The sequence below is a fragment of the Microcaecilia unicolor genome, chromosome 5 (assembly GCF_901765095.1).
Source record: "Microcaecilia unicolor chromosome 5, aMicUni1.1, whole genome shotgun sequence".
Lineage (NCBI taxonomy): Eukaryota > Metazoa > Chordata > Amphibia > Gymnophiona > Siphonopidae > Microcaecilia > Microcaecilia unicolor.
The window spans coordinates 24,390,513-24,410,609 of NC_044035.1; the positions used below are offsets into that span (position 1 = coordinate 24,390,513).

The 20,097-nt window shown below is 45.7% G+C and overlaps 1 protein-coding gene across 1 annotated transcript in view; it reads right to left on the reverse strand.

The window, feature by feature from the left end:
* Window positions 1-20,097, reverse strand: part of SMC3 (structural maintenance of chromosomes 3) — a 190,643-nt gene that overhangs the window by 16,074 nt on the left and 154,472 nt on the right. The window contains exons 21-24 of the mRNA XM_030202767.1: window positions 19,086-19,244; window positions 18,314-18,421; window positions 17,854-17,962; window positions 4,313-4,560 (exon numbers count right to left, since the gene is read on the reverse strand). Of these exons, the coding sequence (XP_030058627.1) occupies window positions 4,313-4,560; window positions 17,854-17,962; window positions 18,314-18,421; window positions 19,086-19,244 (624 nt within the window). The remainder of the gene's footprint in view (window positions 1-4,312; window positions 4,561-17,853; window positions 17,963-18,313; window positions 18,422-19,085; window positions 19,245-20,097) is intronic.

Below are 20,097 nucleotides of genomic sequence, written 5' to 3' on the forward strand. Positions count from 1 at the left end.
AAAGAGGCTAATCCTGCCTGTAGCCTAGCAAATTCCAGAGCAGAATGAAGGTCAGAGTCTTGGTCCAGAGCATTAGTTTGCTGAATCCAGCAGAGACATGCTCTGGTGACACAGTCACCACAAACAGAGGCTTGAAAATTCAAAGAAGCTACTTCAAAGGAAAGCTTCAGGAATGACTCTGCTTTATGATTCTGAATATCCTTAAGCACTATACCTCCCTTAACTGGAACCATAAGTCATCTTTATGATGGCTGTCATCAAGACAGCCACCTTAGGTTGTGTAAACGTGTCCTTCTCCTCAGGTACTAAGGGGTAAAGTTGGCCATAGTGTGACCTAACTGGAACCCCATGACAGGAGCACCCCACTGTGCTGAAATCAATTCCTCCATAGGTTAATGCATAGGAACAGCTCTGGGAGGCTTCTTAGTACCTGCTATAATCGGATCTTCCATCAAAGAGGGAGATGAATCTGATGGAGAAGAAATACTAAGAACTTCCAAGGACTTAGCTATTTAGGCAGGAAGCTCATCTTTGTGAAAAAGTTTCATAACTTGGGGATCACACCACTGTCTTCAACTGGAATCTGTCCTGCAAAGGGGGTCCTTCAGACATGCAGTCCTGAAAATTAGGAAAGGGGATATATCAGAAGGCGCAGTTGAAAGCAGGAATTCTGAGTTCAAATGGTCCAGGCGATCCAACCTCCTACATTTAGAAAAATAAAGTCATCCTGAAGCTTTCTGTAATTGGAAGGAAGATCTTGAGATTTGAGCTCTCTTTAAATAAATGTAAAAATGATGGCTTACCTGATAATTTTCTTTTCTTTAGATGCAACAGATGAACTCAGAAACCGGTGGGGTTGTGTCCATCTACCAGCAGCTGGAGACAGAAATCACTGAACTGATTCAGTGACATAGGACAGCCAGCTCTCTAGTCATTCAGTATAGCACTTCCCAAAGCAGAACAACAATGAGCAGAAAACCTCTCTCACAGATACATCACCAACATAGAAATCATCCCCCATGAGACTGAGGGAGGAACACGACCAAATCCATAGAGTGGGCGATGGTTCAGAGTCCCTATGCGCCCTAGCAATCTCCACTGGTGGTCAATATTCTAAATCTGCAGAAATCTACAGCAGTTGAAAAGGAGGAAACTTGACATCTGTAGCTGGGGCAAGACAGCAGAAAGGCAAATGGCCACCTTCTGTGGAGGATACATAAGCCAACCCCGACGAAACAGCCTTCTTTCCCTGAGGCCTTGGCTCGCTTTGGGGAAGGAGCACTGACTTAATGCGGCCCATCTACCGCCACAGAGAAAGCACCTTTTTTACCGATTCAGCTAGCACAGTATGTTAAAGTCTTCCCTAGCAAGCAGTAGGGAAATTGCTCACCTCTATCCCCTCCACCTCACCAACAGTCAAGGGCAAGAAGATGTAAAGAAAAACTTACAGCATAGATGGTAAGCTCTGTTGAGCAGGGACTGTCTCCTTATGTCCAGTGTACAGCACTGCATACATCTAGTAGCGCTATAGAAATGATAACTAGTAGTAGTATATGTGGCTCCAAAGTTAGGCTTCAATCTTTCTGCCAACAGCTCTCTGACTGTGAGAAACAGTACTTCCTCAAGTTTTTTATTCTTTTGCTTGCTTCCCACTAACAAGGAAGGAAGGCATCATAGGAGGGAGGGACCCACCACCACCACTGGGTGTGCCCCTAAGTAGAGATCAACCCCTGTCAGGAAAAGAAAAGATATCTACTTTCATCTGCCCTGCTGAAAATCAGTGTAAAAACTTCCAGGACTCAGCCTCAACTGAGTGGTCTAGGAGCTACACCAAAAACCATCCTTTATCTGCTGGAGATACTACTACTACTACTACTAACTAGCATTTCTAAAGCGCTACTAGGGTTACGCAGCGCTGTACAATTTAAACATAGAAGGACAGTCCCTGCTCAAAGAGCTTACAATCTAAAAGACAAGAAAACAATCTAAAGACAAGTGAACAATCTAGAGGACGAGTGAACAGTTAGTCTGATAGGGTGGATAGATTGGGGTATTTTATATATCTCGAGTGGTTAGGCGCCGAAGGCAGCATTGAAGAGGTGAGTTTTAAGCAGAGATTTGAAGATGGGTAGGGAGGGGGCATGGCGTATGGGTAAAGGAAGATTGTTCCAGGCATGGGGTGAGGCAAGGCAGAATGGGCGGAGTCTGGAGTTGGCAGTGGTGGAGAAGGGTACTGAGAGAAGGGCTTTGTCCTGTGAGCGGAGGTTACGGGCGGGAACATAGGGGGAGATGAGGGTGGAGAGGTAGTGAGGAGCCGCAGACTGAGTGCATTTGTAGGTAAGGAGGAGGAGCTTGAATTGTATGCGATAACTGATCGGAAGCCAGTGAAGTGATTTGAGGAGAGGGGTGATATGAGTATATCGGTTTTGGCGGAATATAAGACGTGCAGCAGCGTTCTGAACTGAATGAAGGGGGGATAGATGGCTGAGTGGGAGGCCGGTGAGGAGTAAGTTGCAGTAATCAAGGCGAGAGGTAATGAGAGCGTGGACGAGAGTTCTGGTGGTGTGCTCAGAGAGGAAAGGGCGAATTTTGCTGATGTTGAAGAGGAAGAAGCGACAGGTCTTGGCAGTCTGTTGGATATGCGCAGAGAAGGAGAGGGAGGAGTCGAAAATGACTCCGAGGTTGCGGGCAGATGGGACAGGGAGGATAAGGGTGTTATCAACAGAGATAGAGAGTGGAGGAAGAGGAGAAGTGGGTTTAGGAGGAAAGACGAGGAGCTCGGTCTTGGACATGTTCAGCTTCAGGTGGCGGTTGGACATCCATGCCGCAATGTCGGATAAACAGGCCGATACCTTGGCCTGGGTCTCCACGGTGATGTCAGGTGTGGAGAGGTATAGCTGGGTGTCATCAGCATAAAGATGATACTGAAAACCATGAGACGAGATCAGCGAGCCCAGGGAAGAGGTGTAGATTGAGAAGAGAAGGGGTCCAAGGACAGATCCCTGGGGAACTCCAACAGATAGTGGGATGGGAGTGGAGGAAGATCCATGGGAGTGTACCCTGAAGGTGCGGTGGGAGAGATAAGAGGAGAACCAGGAGAGGACAGGGCCTTGGAACCCAAAAGAGGACAGCATGGCAAGAAGTAAATCATGGTTGACAGTGTCAAATGCGGCGGAAAGATCGAGGAGGATGAGGATGGAGTAGTGACCTCTGGATTTGGCCAGGAGCAGGTCGTTGCAAACTTTAGAGAGTGCTGTTTCTGTCGAGTGCAGAGGGCGAAAGCCGGATTGAAGTGGATCGAGGATGGCATGAGAGGAGAGAAAGTCAAGGCAGCGGCTGTGAACAGCGCGCTCAAGATAGATAGATACTGATCTGTGGGAGGTGCACAATGTCCTATAGGGCAGAGCTTACATTTCTGTATTATCTCTCCTCCTGCAGGTCGATGGTCAAACCCACAATTTCTGGACTGGTCTGTTGAGGACACTACGAAATCTGGGTCTTTATGTTAAATTCAGCAATTTACCTTAGTCATCCACATCTGGATGGCCAACAAACAATTGCTTAGACTAGAAAAGGTACAATCAAGATCAGCATCTCTAGAAGAATAAATTGTATAACATTAGCGTAAGAATAGTGATCTACTCTTTATGAGTCCAAAAAAGATCCCGGAGGCTGCAAGTATAAAATATGTTTAAGGACCAGAGTACAGTATCTGCTGGGACCAGACCAGCGGGGTGCACACTCATTCAGCTCCTTCAACACTTGAGATGCTCCCGCTCTTGCTGAAAAAAATACTGTGGTTCATCTGTGGCTTAGCCTATACATTTTAGAGGATCCAGCAAACCGCCGCGCAAGCTCAATTGTCCTAGGCATGGACTTGAAAGAGTGACACAATAGCAGCAGTAGCAAGGGACAGAGAGTGCTGGGATCAAAGAGGGGCAGGCAAACAAATGCTCATAATCTTGATAGTTTCACTATGATACTTTTATTTTGACATTAAACATAGAAACATGTAGGCAGATAAAGACCTTATAGCCTATCTAGTCTGCCCATCCATGCCATCTTTGCTCCCTATCACCTCCCTTAGACATCCTGTGTGCTTATCCTAAGCTCTCTTGAATTCAGATACTGTTTTCAACTCCACCACTTCGTCATTTTTAAACCTGCTGGGGATCAGGGAACTTGTAGCCTATGAAGTAATAAAATGTTGAAATACTGATGTTTTTATGAAATTACAGCTAAGAAGCTTAGGTTCTTCCTGGAAAATGACAAACTTAATCACTCAAAAGAGCTCTACTGATGCACTATTTACCTGTTTCAAACTAAGAGTCTGATATTTTTCAAATGCTTCCTGTGGAAGTGAACCCAATTCTCGTATTTTCTTCATGCACTCCTCTTTCTTCTTGAGAAGCATGCCTTGTCGATTGGTCATCTTCTCTAGCTCTTTTGTGTCATGATTGATGGCATCCATGTGCTCTTTTTCCATGTTCTTCCAACGATCCATACTTTTTTGTAGATCCTTGATTTCTGCCTCTGTTTTGTCAACAGAGGTGTCCAGATCTAGACAGGAGAAGATATTAGTACAAAGATGTTGCACTTGCATATATAATTCATACAACGAGAACTACCATTGTGCTGTTGTGTTGAAAAGATAAAGTGTGTGGATCTGGTTTTGACAGGAGCTTGAGAGATGGGGAATTAGAAATAAAACATTAAATAGTTAGCTAACAGTCCACATGGCTCACAGGCAGATCAAGGTTAAGCTCCTAAAACTGATTTTCTTCTATCAAACCAGTTAGGAATGCTGCAGATGCAGTATTCACAGCCCCTAAAGGAGAGGAAATCCTAGTCATTGTGCAGGAGTGACACTTTGTAACTGGCTAAGAGTATAATTATCCCAAAATAAATGCACTTGTTCCAGGTTCTTGAGCAGCCATAGTTATTGAACATGGGGCAACTATAATTCATAAAGAGCAACAGCCTCAACAGTTCTGGTAATTGCTTCAATTAATACAAAGCTTAGGAAAGACATACGGGAAGGGGAGGCGTGGAGGGGTATAATCGAAAGGGACGTCTAAGTTTTGTTGAGGACATCCTCGCAAAACGTCCCAATGGAGGGGCGGGGAAACCCGTATTATTGAAACAAGATGGACGTCCATCTTTCGGTTCAATAATACGGTCAGGGACGTCCAAATCTTGAAATTTAGGTCGTCCCTAGAGATGGTCATCCCTAGACTTGGCTGTTTGATTTTCGGCGATAATTGAAACCAAGGACGTCCATCTCAGAAACGACCAAATAAAAGCCCTTTGGTTGTGGGAGGAGCCAGCATTTGTAGCGCACTGGTCTCCTGACATGCTAGGACACCAACCGGGCACCCTAAGAAGCACTGCAGTGGACTTCATAAATTGCTCCCAGGTACACAGCTCCCTTACCTTGTGTGCTGAGCCCCTCAACCCCCCCCCCAAACCCACTACCCACAACTGTACACCACTACCCCCTTACAGGTGAAGTGGGGGCACCTAGATGTGGGTACAGTGGGTTTGTGGTGGGTTTTGGAGTGCTCGCTGTTTCCTCCACAAACGTAACAGGTAGGGGGGGGGGGGGATGGGCCTGGGTCCGCCTTTCTGAAATGCACTGCACCCACTAAAACTGCTCCAGGGACCTGCATACTGCTGTCATGGAGCTGAGTATGACATCTAAGGCTGGCAAAAAATATTTTGAAAGATATTTTTTGAGGGTGGGAGGGGGTTAGTGACCACTGGGGGAGAAAGGGGAGGTCATCCCTGATTCTCTCCGGTGGTCATCTGGTCATTTCAGGCACCTTTTTGTGCCTTGTTCGTAAGAAAAACACGACCAGGTAAAGTCGTCCAAGTGCTCATCAGGGACGCCCTTTTTTTTCCATTATGGGTCGAGGAGGTCCATGTGTTAGGCATGCCCAAATCCCGCCTTCGCTACGCCTCTGACACGCCCCTTTGAACTTTGGCCGTCCCTGCGACGGAAAGCAGTTGGGGACATCCAAAATTGGCTTTCGATTATACCGATTTAGATGACCCTGTGAGGAGGATGCCCATCTTCCAATTTGTGTTGAAAGATGGCCGTCCTTCTCTTTCGAAAATGAGCCCATTGGTGTCAATTTAAGTATAGGACATGTACAAACCACAGAAGATGTCATCTGGAATAGCCTATGAACAGAAATGGAGGTGGCCAACACTAACAAAATTTATACATACTTGGGACATACACAGAGAGTGGTGGTAGGAAGTTGAGAGATTGGGTAGAAGACTGATAGAATTTATATACTCACATAAGCAAAGTGGTAAAGAACCAGAGGGAAAAACAACTGGGTAAACAAGCTAGGCCAAAGGAAAATTTGATCTTACCTGCTAATTTTGTTTTCATGAGTCCTACCAGATTAACCAGACCAGTCCAGAACCACTGTGTTATGCCCATCTGCCAGCAGACAGAGAACAATGACTTGTGGGTTCTGCCCTATAAAGGGCACTGTGCAGCAGCTGCTCACCAGTATTTCTATAACACAGCAGGGATATTGAAAACCTCCCTCTAAATCCTTCTGGAAGTGGTGAATCCAGAGTATTCCACCAGAAAACAACACCAAACTAGACAGAACCACAGAAAAATTCCCAAAGACCCATTTTTCCTGGAGGAAAACATCCGATCGAATGCAGGACTCTGGACTGGGCTGGTAGGACTCAAAGAAAGAAAACTAGCAAAGACCAATTTCCTTCCTTATCATCTACCAGACTAGTCCAAAACAAATGGGATATAACAAAGCACCAAACAAAGGAAAGTGTGGAGAGACATTTTTGAAAGGATGTCCATGTCAAAATTGGGACATCCTGCTCATAACTCCCCCCCCCCCCTCCAAAAAAAAGTCCATTTCACAGCCACAGCCATTTTCAAACAGGAAATACATTGGGGTTTCCTGTTCGAAAATGTGAGAATGTCCAAAATTAACAGCCATTTTACAATCTAAAATGTTCAAATTATGAATGCCAAGAATCCTGGGACAAGGATGTCTACCTGGCAGCATTTTTACAGAAATGGCCATATGTCCTTGCAGAGCAGAGGGGCAGCCTAGTGGTCAGTGCAGTGGACTCTAAACTAGGGCACCCAATTTCATACCTCACTACAACTCTTATTTTAAATGCTGAGCCCTCCAGGAACAGGGAAATACCTACTGCACCTGATTACACACCACCTCAATAGTCTTCAGGCATGCAGGTGTCATAAATATTTAGGTACAGTAGGTATTATGTCTGTTTCTGGAGGCTCACAATTTTAAAGGTCAAAGTTCTGGCAGTTAAAATTTAATCAATACAAATAAATAAGGGTTCTAGCCTTTCAACTGGTATATCTAATAAACAGTCGTTCTCACATTTATACTAGTGAATCACTATATATTTTATAATAAATATTTTTCAGTGCACAGAGTGTATTGAAGTGCCAAACCACAGTTAACCACAGAACCAGCTTAAAGCACAACAAACCAGCTACCATCATAGTACTGGACCCTACCTATTCCTCCAATCGGATACCAATTATAATAGTATGTAAATAATTGCCAATCACTGTTCATTCCATGTGGTATTCACAAAAGATAGCTGTATTTATCTTATAGTGGGTCCTTGTGTCATATCCTATATTTACTCGGCCATGATGTGCTGCTGGTGTGATCATATGTGCTCGTGCAATTAGTGTCCAAAACTCTCAACAAAATCCTTGTCAGTCATGTCTCTAATATTCAATTAAACCAAAATCGTCACTGTCAACCTTGCACGAGCATGTACATTCACACCAGCAGCACATTATGGCAGAGTAAATATCAAAGCCCGAAATGGTTAGTACACCCACTCTACATACCATGATTCAAAAACCCTCCAGACTTATGTATGCCAAAGAAACAGATCTTTTACATGCTTTCAACAAAGCTGCAATTATCTCATCTGCACAAACTTTGCATCTCAATCTCTAAGACAAAACAAAAATGGGTCACCTATGGGCAGAGATATTCAGGAAGCAGCATGCAAGGCGACAGTCGTTATTTGGCCCATTATGTCGCACCGACTAAACATCTCAGAAACCTTAGACAGACCTCTGGAATAGTGGGAAGGACTAATAGAAAGAAAATGATCAGGTAAGACCTAATTTCTCTTTCCATTACATAGCTTCCCACTATTCTAGAACCTGTGGGATGTTCAAAAGCAATCCCTAGAGTGAGTGGGATTATGATGCTGCCACCCTGAGGACCGAAGCCCCAAAACTGGCTTCTCAGCATGCCACAACATCCACTCTGTAGCGCTGGAAAAGGTATGCAGCCTAGACCACATCGCAGCCTTCCAAATATCCTCTGGAGACCGTGGGTTAGTCTCCGACTGGGGGTGTGGGGGGGGGGGGGGGGGGCGTTGTTGGGTCATTGTACGCCTTGTAGAATGAGCCTACAATGACTGAGGAGCCTACTTCTCCACAAGCAAATAAGCTGACACGATAGTTTCCTTTAGCCATCTAGCAATTGTGGACTTGGAAGCCATGAGGCTAAGCCGCTATTTACCAAAACGATGAAGGTCATACTCCTGTAACATCAGAGACCAGCAGCTGAGACGAGATTCCTGTGAAGGCTGCATATGAGCCCAGAACCTGGGTGTAGTTCCAGATCCTAAGCCTGCCATGACTGAGGAAAAGATGAATCTGTTAAACCAGCTTCAACCTCCAGCTTTCCGCGAGAAACATCCTCTCTCTTGCTGTATTGAACAGAATGCCAAGATACTCCACTGTATGTGATGGAGTTAGTCTGCTCTTCTCAAAATTGATCACCCAACGCTATGACTGCAGAAGACGGACAACTGTATGTTGCTGCCATGCTGTCTGAATAGGGCAACGCACGAATGAGCCTGTAGTCGAGATACAGGTGAACTCTGATTCCAAGGCGATGAAGGAAAGCCACCACCACAACCTTGGTAAACGTTCTTGGTGCCATGTGGCAAGACCGAAGGGCAAAGACCTGAACAGGAAGCGACGGCCCAGCATGGTAAAATGTAGAAACCTCTGATGTGGCGGCCGTATAGGTATATGCAAGTATGCCTCCTTGAGGCTGAGGGCGGTATGAAATTCTCCTTCTTGAACTAAGGCTATGACCGCTCTTAGCGTTTCCATGCAAAAGCAGGACACTCAGAGGCAGCGGTTTATCTCGAACTGTACTGAATATCATATTTTACTATTCGGAGAAATACGAATAATGAAAAATATCATTCGGCCGAATAAGAAGAATGAGCACTGAGCTTTAATATAAACAATCACTATTCGACTGAATACGAATAATGTATTCATGGCACTATTTGGGGTTGAATCAAATTGAATACAAATATTCATTACAGCCCTAGTTTAGACCTTTGAGATCTAAGACTGGATGCAAGGTGCCTTTCTTCCTTGGGACAATGAAGTAGACGGAGTATCTGCCTTGTCCCTGTTTGGCCTGGGGACCTGAAACAATGGCCTGGAGCACCAGAAAGCAATCTATGGTGGCCTGAACCTCAACTGCACTGGTTCCCTTTCAACAAGGAAACTGCAAGAAGAGAGAAATGACCGGGCCAAAAAACTCCAACTTGTAACCCTCTGTAAGAATATCCAGAACCCACTGGCCTGATGTGATTTTGGCCCACTCCTCCCGAAACTCCTGAAGATGCCCTCCCACTAGAGGAAGAGAAGAGTGGACCAGACTCACATCACTGTGAAGCTCGGGAGGCACTGGGCACTCTAACTGACAGAGAAGGACTTCCTGTCTGCACGAAAGGAAGATTAGCATGCCTGAAAGTGTGGCTTCTGACCATATTGCTGATGACCAGGTCAGTATCGTCTGCTGTCTCAAAATCAAGATCGTGAGCCCCCTGAAGACTGATGACCAGAGGCTTTCGGCTTATACTCTGGCAACTGCTGTGGCTTAGTTTCCCCCAGTTCTTTCACCAAGTTACTGAGATCTTCTTCAAATAGTTACTTGTCCTGAAAGGGCAGTTTAACTAGATGCAACTTTGATGTTGCATGTGCTGCCCAATGCCGCAACCAGAGCTGCCGACATACTGTGACAGCCAAAGACATACCGTAATCCGTAACATGTCATAAATAGTATCTGCCAAGTATGCCAACCCCACTTCCAGCTGGGCGTTATGGCACCCGTCTTGTGTTGCAGACTGCTGATGTCACTTCAGGCATGCTTTTGCCAAGAACGCGCTGTAGATTGTCGCTTGAAGGCTTGTTTCAGTGAGCCTGCTAGCTTCCTATCCTGTATGTCTTTTAGGGCAATACCCCCTTCCATCAGCAAGATGGTCTTCTTAGTCATTGCTGTAACAAGGGAGTCCACCCTGGTAAGCTGCAATTTCTCTTTCGCCTTTGGAACCAATGAGTAGAAGTCAGCAATGGCTCTGTCTTCACACTCTCAGCCCTGTGTCCGGTGAGACCTATTCTGCTGTAATCAGGTCCTGAATATCAGTATGCATTGGGAAGGACCTCTAAGACTACTAGCAGAAGGCTCCTCAATGGAAAGCACTACCAGTGCCTCAGAAATAAAAGTACTGTACTCCTCTTTATGAAACGACCTCAGTACTTTCGGGTCATCTCGCTCCTCTAATGGCTCCTTTTACGATGGCTCCTCTGAATAGGCCGAGGCCACATCAGATAAGGAGGGAGAAGCAGACAGCCTCATCTGCTCACTCCTGGAGGTTTAAACGAGATCTCTTATGAGCCAGAAGGGCTTGAACATACTGCAACACCCCGATGCTGGATGGGGTTTCCCACAGTGGGAACACTGCTAAACTGCCTCCGTGGGAGTCGCCATTCGTCCCAACTGTCACAAGCACCACACCATGCGGTCCCATGCCGTGAGTCAGGATCCCTCCCCTGAAGCCCTCCAAGTGGTTCCAAGTCAAACTTTAGTCAGACTTACCAGTGCCAGCTGCTCCCCTTAAGCTCACCCCAGATGAGACAGAATCAGGACTGATACTCTGTCCCATGCTCTCCAGTAAACCTCTTTCCTTCTGCTCTATTTTTTTAAGGTTATTGTGCTGGAAAGGAGAGTGCCACAGGAAACAGTGGAGAGGTGAAGTGAGGGAAGAAGTAAATTTGCAGGGCACCAGAGACAGGGATCTGAAGACCTCCAGATATGACTCTGAGGTCTCAAGCCACTTGCAAAGCTCAACTGGGGACCAGCTGACCAACTGGACTAGGAACAAATTACTCAGAACCAGAGGCTGAAAAGTGTGTCCATCCACCTGCGGGAGATAGAAAATACTGAGGAGCTGGACTGGATGCCAAGAGATATATGTCTGAGCTCAGTTTACAGTTCTCTGTCCCCACCTGCTGGTTGATGGACAAAATTATATCACAGGTTCTGAATAGTGTGAAGTTACATAATGGGAAAGCTCAATCATATAATGAAGATACTTACCTGTAGCAGGTGTTCTCTGAGGACAGCAGGCCATTAATTCTCACATGTGGGTGACGTTATCCACGGTGCCGGGTGTAGAATGATATTCAGCGTACTGTCTTTTTAAGAGCTTGTAGCAGTGCTCCCATCACGCATGTGCGAGTGCCTTCCCTCCCACTGGGTGAGCGTAGGACCATAAGTACAGTAATATAGCTATATAAAACAATTCCATGGGGAGGTGGGAGGGTATGTGAGAATTAATGGCCTGTTGCCTCTGAGAATACCAGCTGCAGGTATCTTCGCTTTCTTCGAGGACATGCAGGCCAGTTGATTCTCAAGGCTCACTTAAAACAACAACAGTAGGAGAACAGGAACTCGCAACGCTGAGTTCTAACTCAAATTAACCTGAAACTATGCATAAACTGTGTGAGAGTGCAGCCTGGAACAGAACAAAATGGGATTGTAAGGATTCTAGATCCCAAACAAATTCTGTAGAACGTTTTGTCCAAACCGACTATTGCGTCGGGTATCTTGCTCAAGGCAATAGTAAGATGTGACTGTGTGGACTGAACACAACATTGCAGCCTTACAAATCTCTTCTATATAGGCTGATCTCAAGTGGGCTACCAACGCTGCCATGGCTCTGACATTATGAGCCTTGACATGACTCTCAAGAGTTAGCCCAGTTTGGGCATAAGTGATAGCAATTCAATCTGCCAAACAATTGGAGACTGTGCGTTTCCCGATGGCAACTCTTATCCTGTTGGGAACAAAAGAAACAAAAAGTTGGATGAACTGTATGTAGGGCCTAGTACGCTCCAGGTAAAAGGCCAATGCTCGCTTGCAGTCCAAGGTGTACAGTGCGCATTCGCCAGGATGGGTGTGAGATTTCAGAAAGAATGTTGAAAGAGTGACAGACTTGATTCAGATGGAACTCTGACACAATCTTAGGCAGGAACTTAAGTAGTAGTAGTTCTCTGCACACACCCTAACATTTCTAGAGCGCTACTAGGGTTACGCAGCGCTGTACAAAATAAACAAAAAGGACGGTCCCTGCTCAAAGGAGCTTACAATCTAAAGAATGAAATGTCAAGTTGGGGCAGTCTAGATTTCTTGGGTAGAGGTGTAGAGGTTAGGTGCCGAAGGCGACCTTGAAGAGGTGGGCTCTAAGCAGAGATTTGAAGATGGGCAGGGAGGGGGCCTGGCGTATGGGCTCGGGGAGTTTGTTCCATGCGTGGGGTGAGGCGAGGCAGAACTACTCTGTTATGATGAACTTTCATGTAAGGTGGATCTGCTACTAGGGCCTGAAGCTCACTGACCCTGCAAGCTGAAGTAACAGCCACCAAAAACAAGACCTTCCAGATCAAGTATTTCAGAGAACAAGAATCGAGGGGCTCAAATGAAGCATTCATCAGCTGGGTGAGGATGACATTGAGGTCCTGTGATACAGATGGAAGTCTGTCAAACACAAACCTCACATGAAGTGAACAACTAGAGGCTGTCCAGAGATGCGTTTATCCTCTATATGGTAATGGTAAGCACTAATTGCACTGAACCCTTACAGAGTTGGTTTTAAGACCAAATTTGGAGAAGTGTAGAAGGTATTCAAGCAGGGTCTGTGTAGGGCAAGAAAGAGGATCTAGGGCCTTGCCCTCACACCAGACAACAAACCTCCTCCATTTGAAAGAACAACACCTCTTAGTGGAATCTTTCCTGGAAGCCAGCATGACCCTGAAGACACCCTCTGAAGATGCAAGGCTCTAAATATCCAGGCTGTGTGGGCCAAAGACCAGAACTTGGGATGTAGAAGAGATCCCTTGTTTTGTGTTATGAGCGTCAGAAAATACTCCAATCTCCATGGTTCTTCGGAGGATAACTCCAGAAGAAAAGGGAACCAGATTTCCCTGGGTCAATTGGGTTACTATCAGGATCATGGTTCCCTGGTCTTGCTTGACTTCATGAGAGGGATGGAAGGATATGCATACAGAATGTCATTCCCTCAATGGAAGAGGAAGGCATCCGACGCAAGCCTGTCATGTGCTCTGAGCCTGGAACAGAACTGAGGGATTTAGTGATTGTATGGAGTGGCAAAGAGATCCACTGAGGTTGTGCCCCACACTTGGAAAATCTTGCAGGCAATGACTGTGCTGAGTGACCACTCATATGGTTGCATGACCCTGCTCAGTCTGTTAGCCAGGCTGTTGGATTTGTCTGCCAGGTATGTGGCTCTGAGAACTATCCTGTTCTGGACAGCCGATTGCCACAAACGTACAGCCTCCTGAGACACAGATGGTATGATCCAGTACCCTCCTGCTTGTGGGTGTTGTACATTGCAACCTGATTGTCCATTTGAATGAGTACAATTTGGTTGAATAGTTTATCTCTGAAAGCCTTTAGAGCGTTTCAGACTGCCTGTTGCTCTAGAAGGTGGGATGCATCTGTCTTCAGCACCTTCTGGGGCTGAGGAATTTGGAAAGGAAGTCCCATGGTCAAATTGGATCAAATTGTTCATCAGAGGAGGGATTGAACCAACTCCAGTGACACTCAGATGACATTCGCTAGATTCCCGGAGGCTTGAGATCACTGGGAAGCTAGGGTCCACTAGGCAGTTCTCATGTTGAGACGTGCCAAGGAAGTGACATGCACAGTGCAGGCCATGTGGCCTATCAACCTCAACATCTGTCAAGCTGTGGCCTGCTGGCTGGCTCGAACCCAAGTGGCGAATGTGATTAGAGTGTATGCCCTCGGCACAGGGAAAGACTTGCACCTGCTGCATGTCTAGCAGGGCTCCAATGAATTCCAATTGCTGAACGATAAGCAGATATGACTTGGGGCAGTTTAAAATGAACCCTAGTAGCTCTAGCAACCAAATAGTTTTCCACATGGACTCCTGAGCACCATTCTTCAACATGCTCTTCACCAGCCAATCATCCAGGTAGGGAAACACAAACTCTCAGTCTGTATAGCAATGCACTACCACTAGACATTTGGTGAAAACATGGGAGCTGATGCAAGGCCAAAAGGCAATAAGCAGTACTGAAAATTATGTATTCCCAACCGAAATCCGAGATACCTCCTGCGATCTGAAAGTATTGAGATATGTGTGTAGGCATTCATTAAATCCAGACAGCATAGCCAATCTTGAGCCTGAATCATTAGGAGAAGGGTGCCCAGGAAAAACATCCTGAACTTTTCTTTGACTAGGAATTTGTTCAGGGCCCTTAGGCATCCCTGTCTTCTTTGGTACAAGGAAGAACCTGGAACAGAATCCCTTCCCTTCTTACTCTGATGGAACGGACTCGAACGCATTCACTTTTAAAAGAGGCAAAGAGTTCCTCTTGTGATGACAGCTAAAGTCAGATGCTCTCAGAAGGCAATTTGGTGGTCTTTCACGTCAATGTAAGGCGTAACCGAGACAGACTATTTGAAGAACCCACCAGTTGGAGGTTACAAGGGGCCACTTTTCTTGAGAGAAAACTCAGCCTCCCACCCCCAGTAGGTTGTCCAGGATGGTCACTGTTATTGTGGCTATGCTCTGCTGGAGCCAGTCAAAACTCATCCCGTTTTGACTGGGGAGCTAGCTGAGTCTTAGGCGCACGATGTTGACAAGAATGAGTGCGCTGGGTCTGAGCTTGCTCAGGAGGGCAAGAAGGAGTGTACTTATGCCTCTGTAATAGGGACCCCTCTTAGACTTACCCGAAAACTTCCTGGATGAGGAGGGTTGAGAAAGCGCCCGCTGGAAGGAAGTGTCGATGATATCCGTGCGTTTTTTGATGAGGTCTGCGACCTCCTCCACCATCTCCTCAAATGGTTATCCCCATAGCTTGTGGCATCCAAGATTTGTGCTCAAAGTATAGCAATGGGCAGACTCTCATGGCTGTGCGTCTGTGACTTGGACCCAGCGGTTGGTGGATGCCACATCAAAAGTATCATAAGTACCCCTGGCCATTAATTACAACACATCTTCTGCTGGCGAAGAGATTCAGCCTTCTCTGGTGGGAGAGAATCCACCAAATCAATCATACTGCACACCAGGTTCTGCAAGTAGAGGCTCATGTAGAGCTGGTATGACTGTTTATGGGATATGAGCATTGAGGCCTGATACCTTTTCTGCCCGGAGTCCAGAGTTTGAGCTTCTCTGCTTGGGGGCGCTGAAGCAAAATCTCTGGAATGTCTGGCCAGTTTGAGTGCGGTTTCTATCACCACGAAATGATGAGGCAACTGTGGCATATCAATTCCAGGTGAACACTGGATTTGATACATGGTATCAATCTTCTTGGGAAGGACAGGGAACAATGGAGAGGACTCCCAGTTCTTTACTTGTACATCACAAAAGATCTAACCCTTATTCACTTGTTCAGAACCCTTTATTTTATCATCCTCACCTTAATATTCCCTTATCTCTTGTTTGTCTGTCCTAATTAGATATTAAGCTCTGTCGAGCAGGGACTGTCTCTTCATGTTCAAGTGTACAGCGCTGCGTATGTCTAGTAGCGCTATAGAAATGATAAGTAGTAGTAGTAGTAATCTTGTGAAGTGGGACAGTCACAGCCTCTCTAGGAGAGTCGTAGTCCATTACCTCGAACATCTCAGCCCTGAGCTCATCCTCCGTCTTCAGAAAATGGGGATGGACCCACCATCTCCTTCACAAAAGCAGGAAAGGTGAGACTCTAAGGAGGAGACTTTCACCTCTCATCTGGTGGGAAGGGGTCTGATAGAATGCCATAGGACTCCTCCGAGAAGTACTGTGAATCTAGACGCCTATAAGTGGTCTGAATTGGTATCAGCCAAGAACTCCTCATGAGAGGGCCGAGACCGAGCCTGCCTCTGGTAGGAGGAATTAAGTCCTTGCCTGCAATGGTATTGAGATGTAGGCTCCACCCTCGATTCTTGTGACGCTTTCTCCATCGATGTTGAGGGGGTACCCGCATGGGTAGCTGTGGACACCGATACTACACACAGCACCGGCATCTGTGACCTTACTGCAGGCTGAGGGCCCTGTGAGGCAGCAGGTAGAGGCATGGCAGGCACAGCACCCCTGATGCCAAAGAACTCTGCTGAAGAATCCCTGCCAAATGCTCCTGGAGTATGGCCCAGAACCGGTCATCAAGGGTCGACATCAGGAAAGGCTGGGGCATCAGGTCAGGGACAGCCTGCTGATCTGCCAGTGTCAAACAAGGGTACCTGGTTCCGGATTCATGGAGACCCCCATGCTGGCACCTCCTCAATCCCTTGGTGCTCCGGTGCTCCCAGCACCATGTGTCGAGGGAGATCAATGCTTGTGCTTCTTGGGCTTTAGCTGATGTTGAGCATCGACACCCCTCGGTGCTGACGAGGTTGTCGAATCCTCACACCTCCTCAGTGTTGGGTCTGATGCTGACGGTCCCAGGGGCCCTGCACAGTGGTCAGCCTCGAGGCACGCCCACTCCCAGTGTCGGACATGGGTCTAGCAGCCACAGGGACCAATGCACCCGATGCCAGTGCAAGTGCCGATACCCATGTTCATGCCGACGTTGACGATTCGGACCTAGGTCCAAAAATTTTCTCTTTCTAAGCCTCTCTGAACTTTTTTGTGTGTTCTTTTTTGCATACGTAAATAAAGAACACAGTTGTTATAGTTATGGTCTGGCCCCAAACACTGGATACATCAGGAATGGGTGTCAGCCCCAGAGATGTTTTGCACCGAAAACAGCATTTGAAGCCACTGGGAACCCTCGTTGACATGGAAAGGAAAACAGCCATGGTCAAATCAAACAATCCTATGGTGATATAAAAAGGGGCAAATCGCTGAAAAAATAAAGGGGAAAAACTGCCAATACTCCAGCCTAAGAGGGCCTTGGGAGCCCTAGAAAATTTTTTTTTAAAAACTTAAAAACTGGGAAAAACAAACTAAAACCTTTAAGGGAAGGAAGAAAAATATCCCGAAGAGGGAAAATGATCAATTAGGGCAAAAAGTACCCACAGGGAAGGCACAAAAGCTCAAAAAGAAAAACAAACACACTTAGATGCTGTGAGGAGTCACGACCAATATGTTCTCTCCTCACCGTGAATGAAGAGAGACTGATGGTTCCGTGCTCACACGGCAGGCGGAAAGGCACTCACGCATGAGTGGTGGGAGCACTGCCATGCGCTCTTAAAGAGATTTTACGCCAAACAGCGTTCCGCACTAGGCGCCGTGGACGATGTCACCCACATGTGAGAATCAACTGGCTTACTTGCTCTCGGAGAAATTAAATGCCATTGAGAGAGCGGCCCATAAAGGCAAAAGTGCCTTGGGTTAAAAAAAATCATAATTCATCCCTGGGTCTGTTGCTGTAATGGCTGGGGTAGATGGCAATGGAATAAAAATAAGAGGAAAACCTCATGAAGCAAAGTAGAAAGTATTCATCCATCAATGTATTATTTCAAGAATATCTACCTTCAGACCGTGACAAGGTGTCTTTTAATCTTTTGTTGATGGCTTCAAGTTCTGATGTGGTAGCAGTGAGAACAGTACCTCCTTCAGTTTCTCGCAGTTCATTCAACTCCTATTGAAATAACATTGCCTTAAGTAAGCTCTACTTAAAACCCATACAACACATCAAGAGACATCAAAAATACATCTGAACATCAAGAGCAATACAAAGTCGCAGTTATAACTGTTAAAGCAGTCCAGTGAACATACCAGCTATACTTAACAATTAAGAACTTAAGAAACTAATACAACAAGACAAAGTGATCTGGTTAAGATATCATTGTATATACCACATTACCCACACAATACACATGTATCATGAAGGTGTATGACTCTAGCACATTAGGAATGAGCTGAAAATCCCCCAAAACAAATAAATGCACTGCATGTATATTAAATTCCAAGAACTGCATAATTATCTCACCTGCTCCACTTGGTCCAGGCGTTTCCTCAGGTTCTCATTAAGATATGTCTCTACTCGTGTAATAGTGCCTTCCAGTTTAATTCTTTCATTCAGTAGCTGTCTGTTGTCCTAAGAAGACATCAAAACCAGTCAACAAGGAAAATTACTTTCTGATTTTTAGTTTTAGGCAGCTGCCTGAAGTGCTCTCCAGCTGATATTCAGCGCTTTTTAACTGGCCAGGAACAGTTCCTGGCTGGTTAAATAGAACTTAGCTGGCTAAGCACTAATATTCAGTGTGAGATAGGCGCTTATCTCTGCTGAATATTAGCGTTTTGCGCATAGCAGCTAACAAGCTATATCGCACGATATAACAGGCTAGCTGCGAATATTCAGTGGCCAAATTGGACCGTCTAAATAGCAGTCCTATCTTTGGCATCCATAAACTTCATCAGCCAGCGTTGAATATTAGCTTGGCTGGTTAAGTTGACGCTAGCAAAAAAACCCTCCAAAACAACAACAACCCCCCCCCCCCCCTCAAAGATATTCAATGGTGGTTACTGGAAACAGCCCAGCATTGAATATCCGGGCTCAGCGCCGACTGTGGCATTTAGCAACCGGCCTGTGTTTAGGGAAGATTTCTATTATTATTTGTAAGTATGATATTTATGTATGCAATGCCACCTTAATATATATGGTTTTGCAGGTGCCCAGATTTATCTGCAAATTTAATCTCTATGCCTTGCCTCTAAGTCTTTTGGCTTGCAGCAGTTCAAAGACTACATGTCACACTTACTTGCTGTAGCAAACGAATCTCATCATTGAGTGCATCAACTCTCTCTTGGTCTTCCAAACTCAACTGTGACAGAAGATCTGTTCCCAGTTCTGCTTTCAGAGATTCACGAGTTGACTCCATGGCGTGCAAACTTGCCTCTAAACTCTGCAAGCTACGTTGCTGCAAAACAAATGAACTGTTAAATATTAATATAGAGTTAACAAAAATTGACATGCCTGCAGACAATTTTTCATCCATGATGTTACTGTTTATAGCAAACGATTTATAAAATACAGAAGCAGCTATGCAAAAACATACAAAAAAAAAAGAAAAAAATGTATTTTTGTTTTTAAAAATTATTTCCAAACCACATCTATTTTTCAGTCTTAGGGGGTATTTTACTAAAGATTCTCTCATGTAATCTGCCCCAGGACCCATTTTATTTCTATGGGCCCTGCTGCAGATAAAGCGAAGATACTTACCTGTAGCAGTATTCTCCGAGGACAGCAGGATGAGTATTCTCACAGATGGGTTGGCGATCCGTGCCAGCCCAGGAACCGGCATTCCAAATAGCAAAAAAGTTTGCTGGAGTCTTCTAGTGCGCAGTGCATCCGTCTGCGCAAGCACCGAGTACCTTCTCGCTCGCCGCGCTCCTCAGTTGATTCACGAGTAAATGAAAGATAGAGAAGACAACTCCAAAGGGAGGTGGGCAGTTTGTGAGAATACTCAGTCTGTTGTCCTCGGAGAATACCTGTTACAGGTAAGTAAGTATCTTCGCTTTCTCCGAGGACAAGCAGGCTGTAGTATTTCTCACAGCTGGGGTATCTCTAGCATCTAGGCTCACTCAAAACAACAAACGTTGGTCAACTGAGCCTTGCAATGGCGAGGACATAACATAGATAAATCTGAAACTATATACAAACTGGCTGAGCGTGCATCCTGGAACAGAAGAAAACGGGACTAGGGGGGTGGAGTTGGATTCTAAACCCCAAACAGATTCTGCAGCACCGACTGCCCAAACCGACTGTCGCAC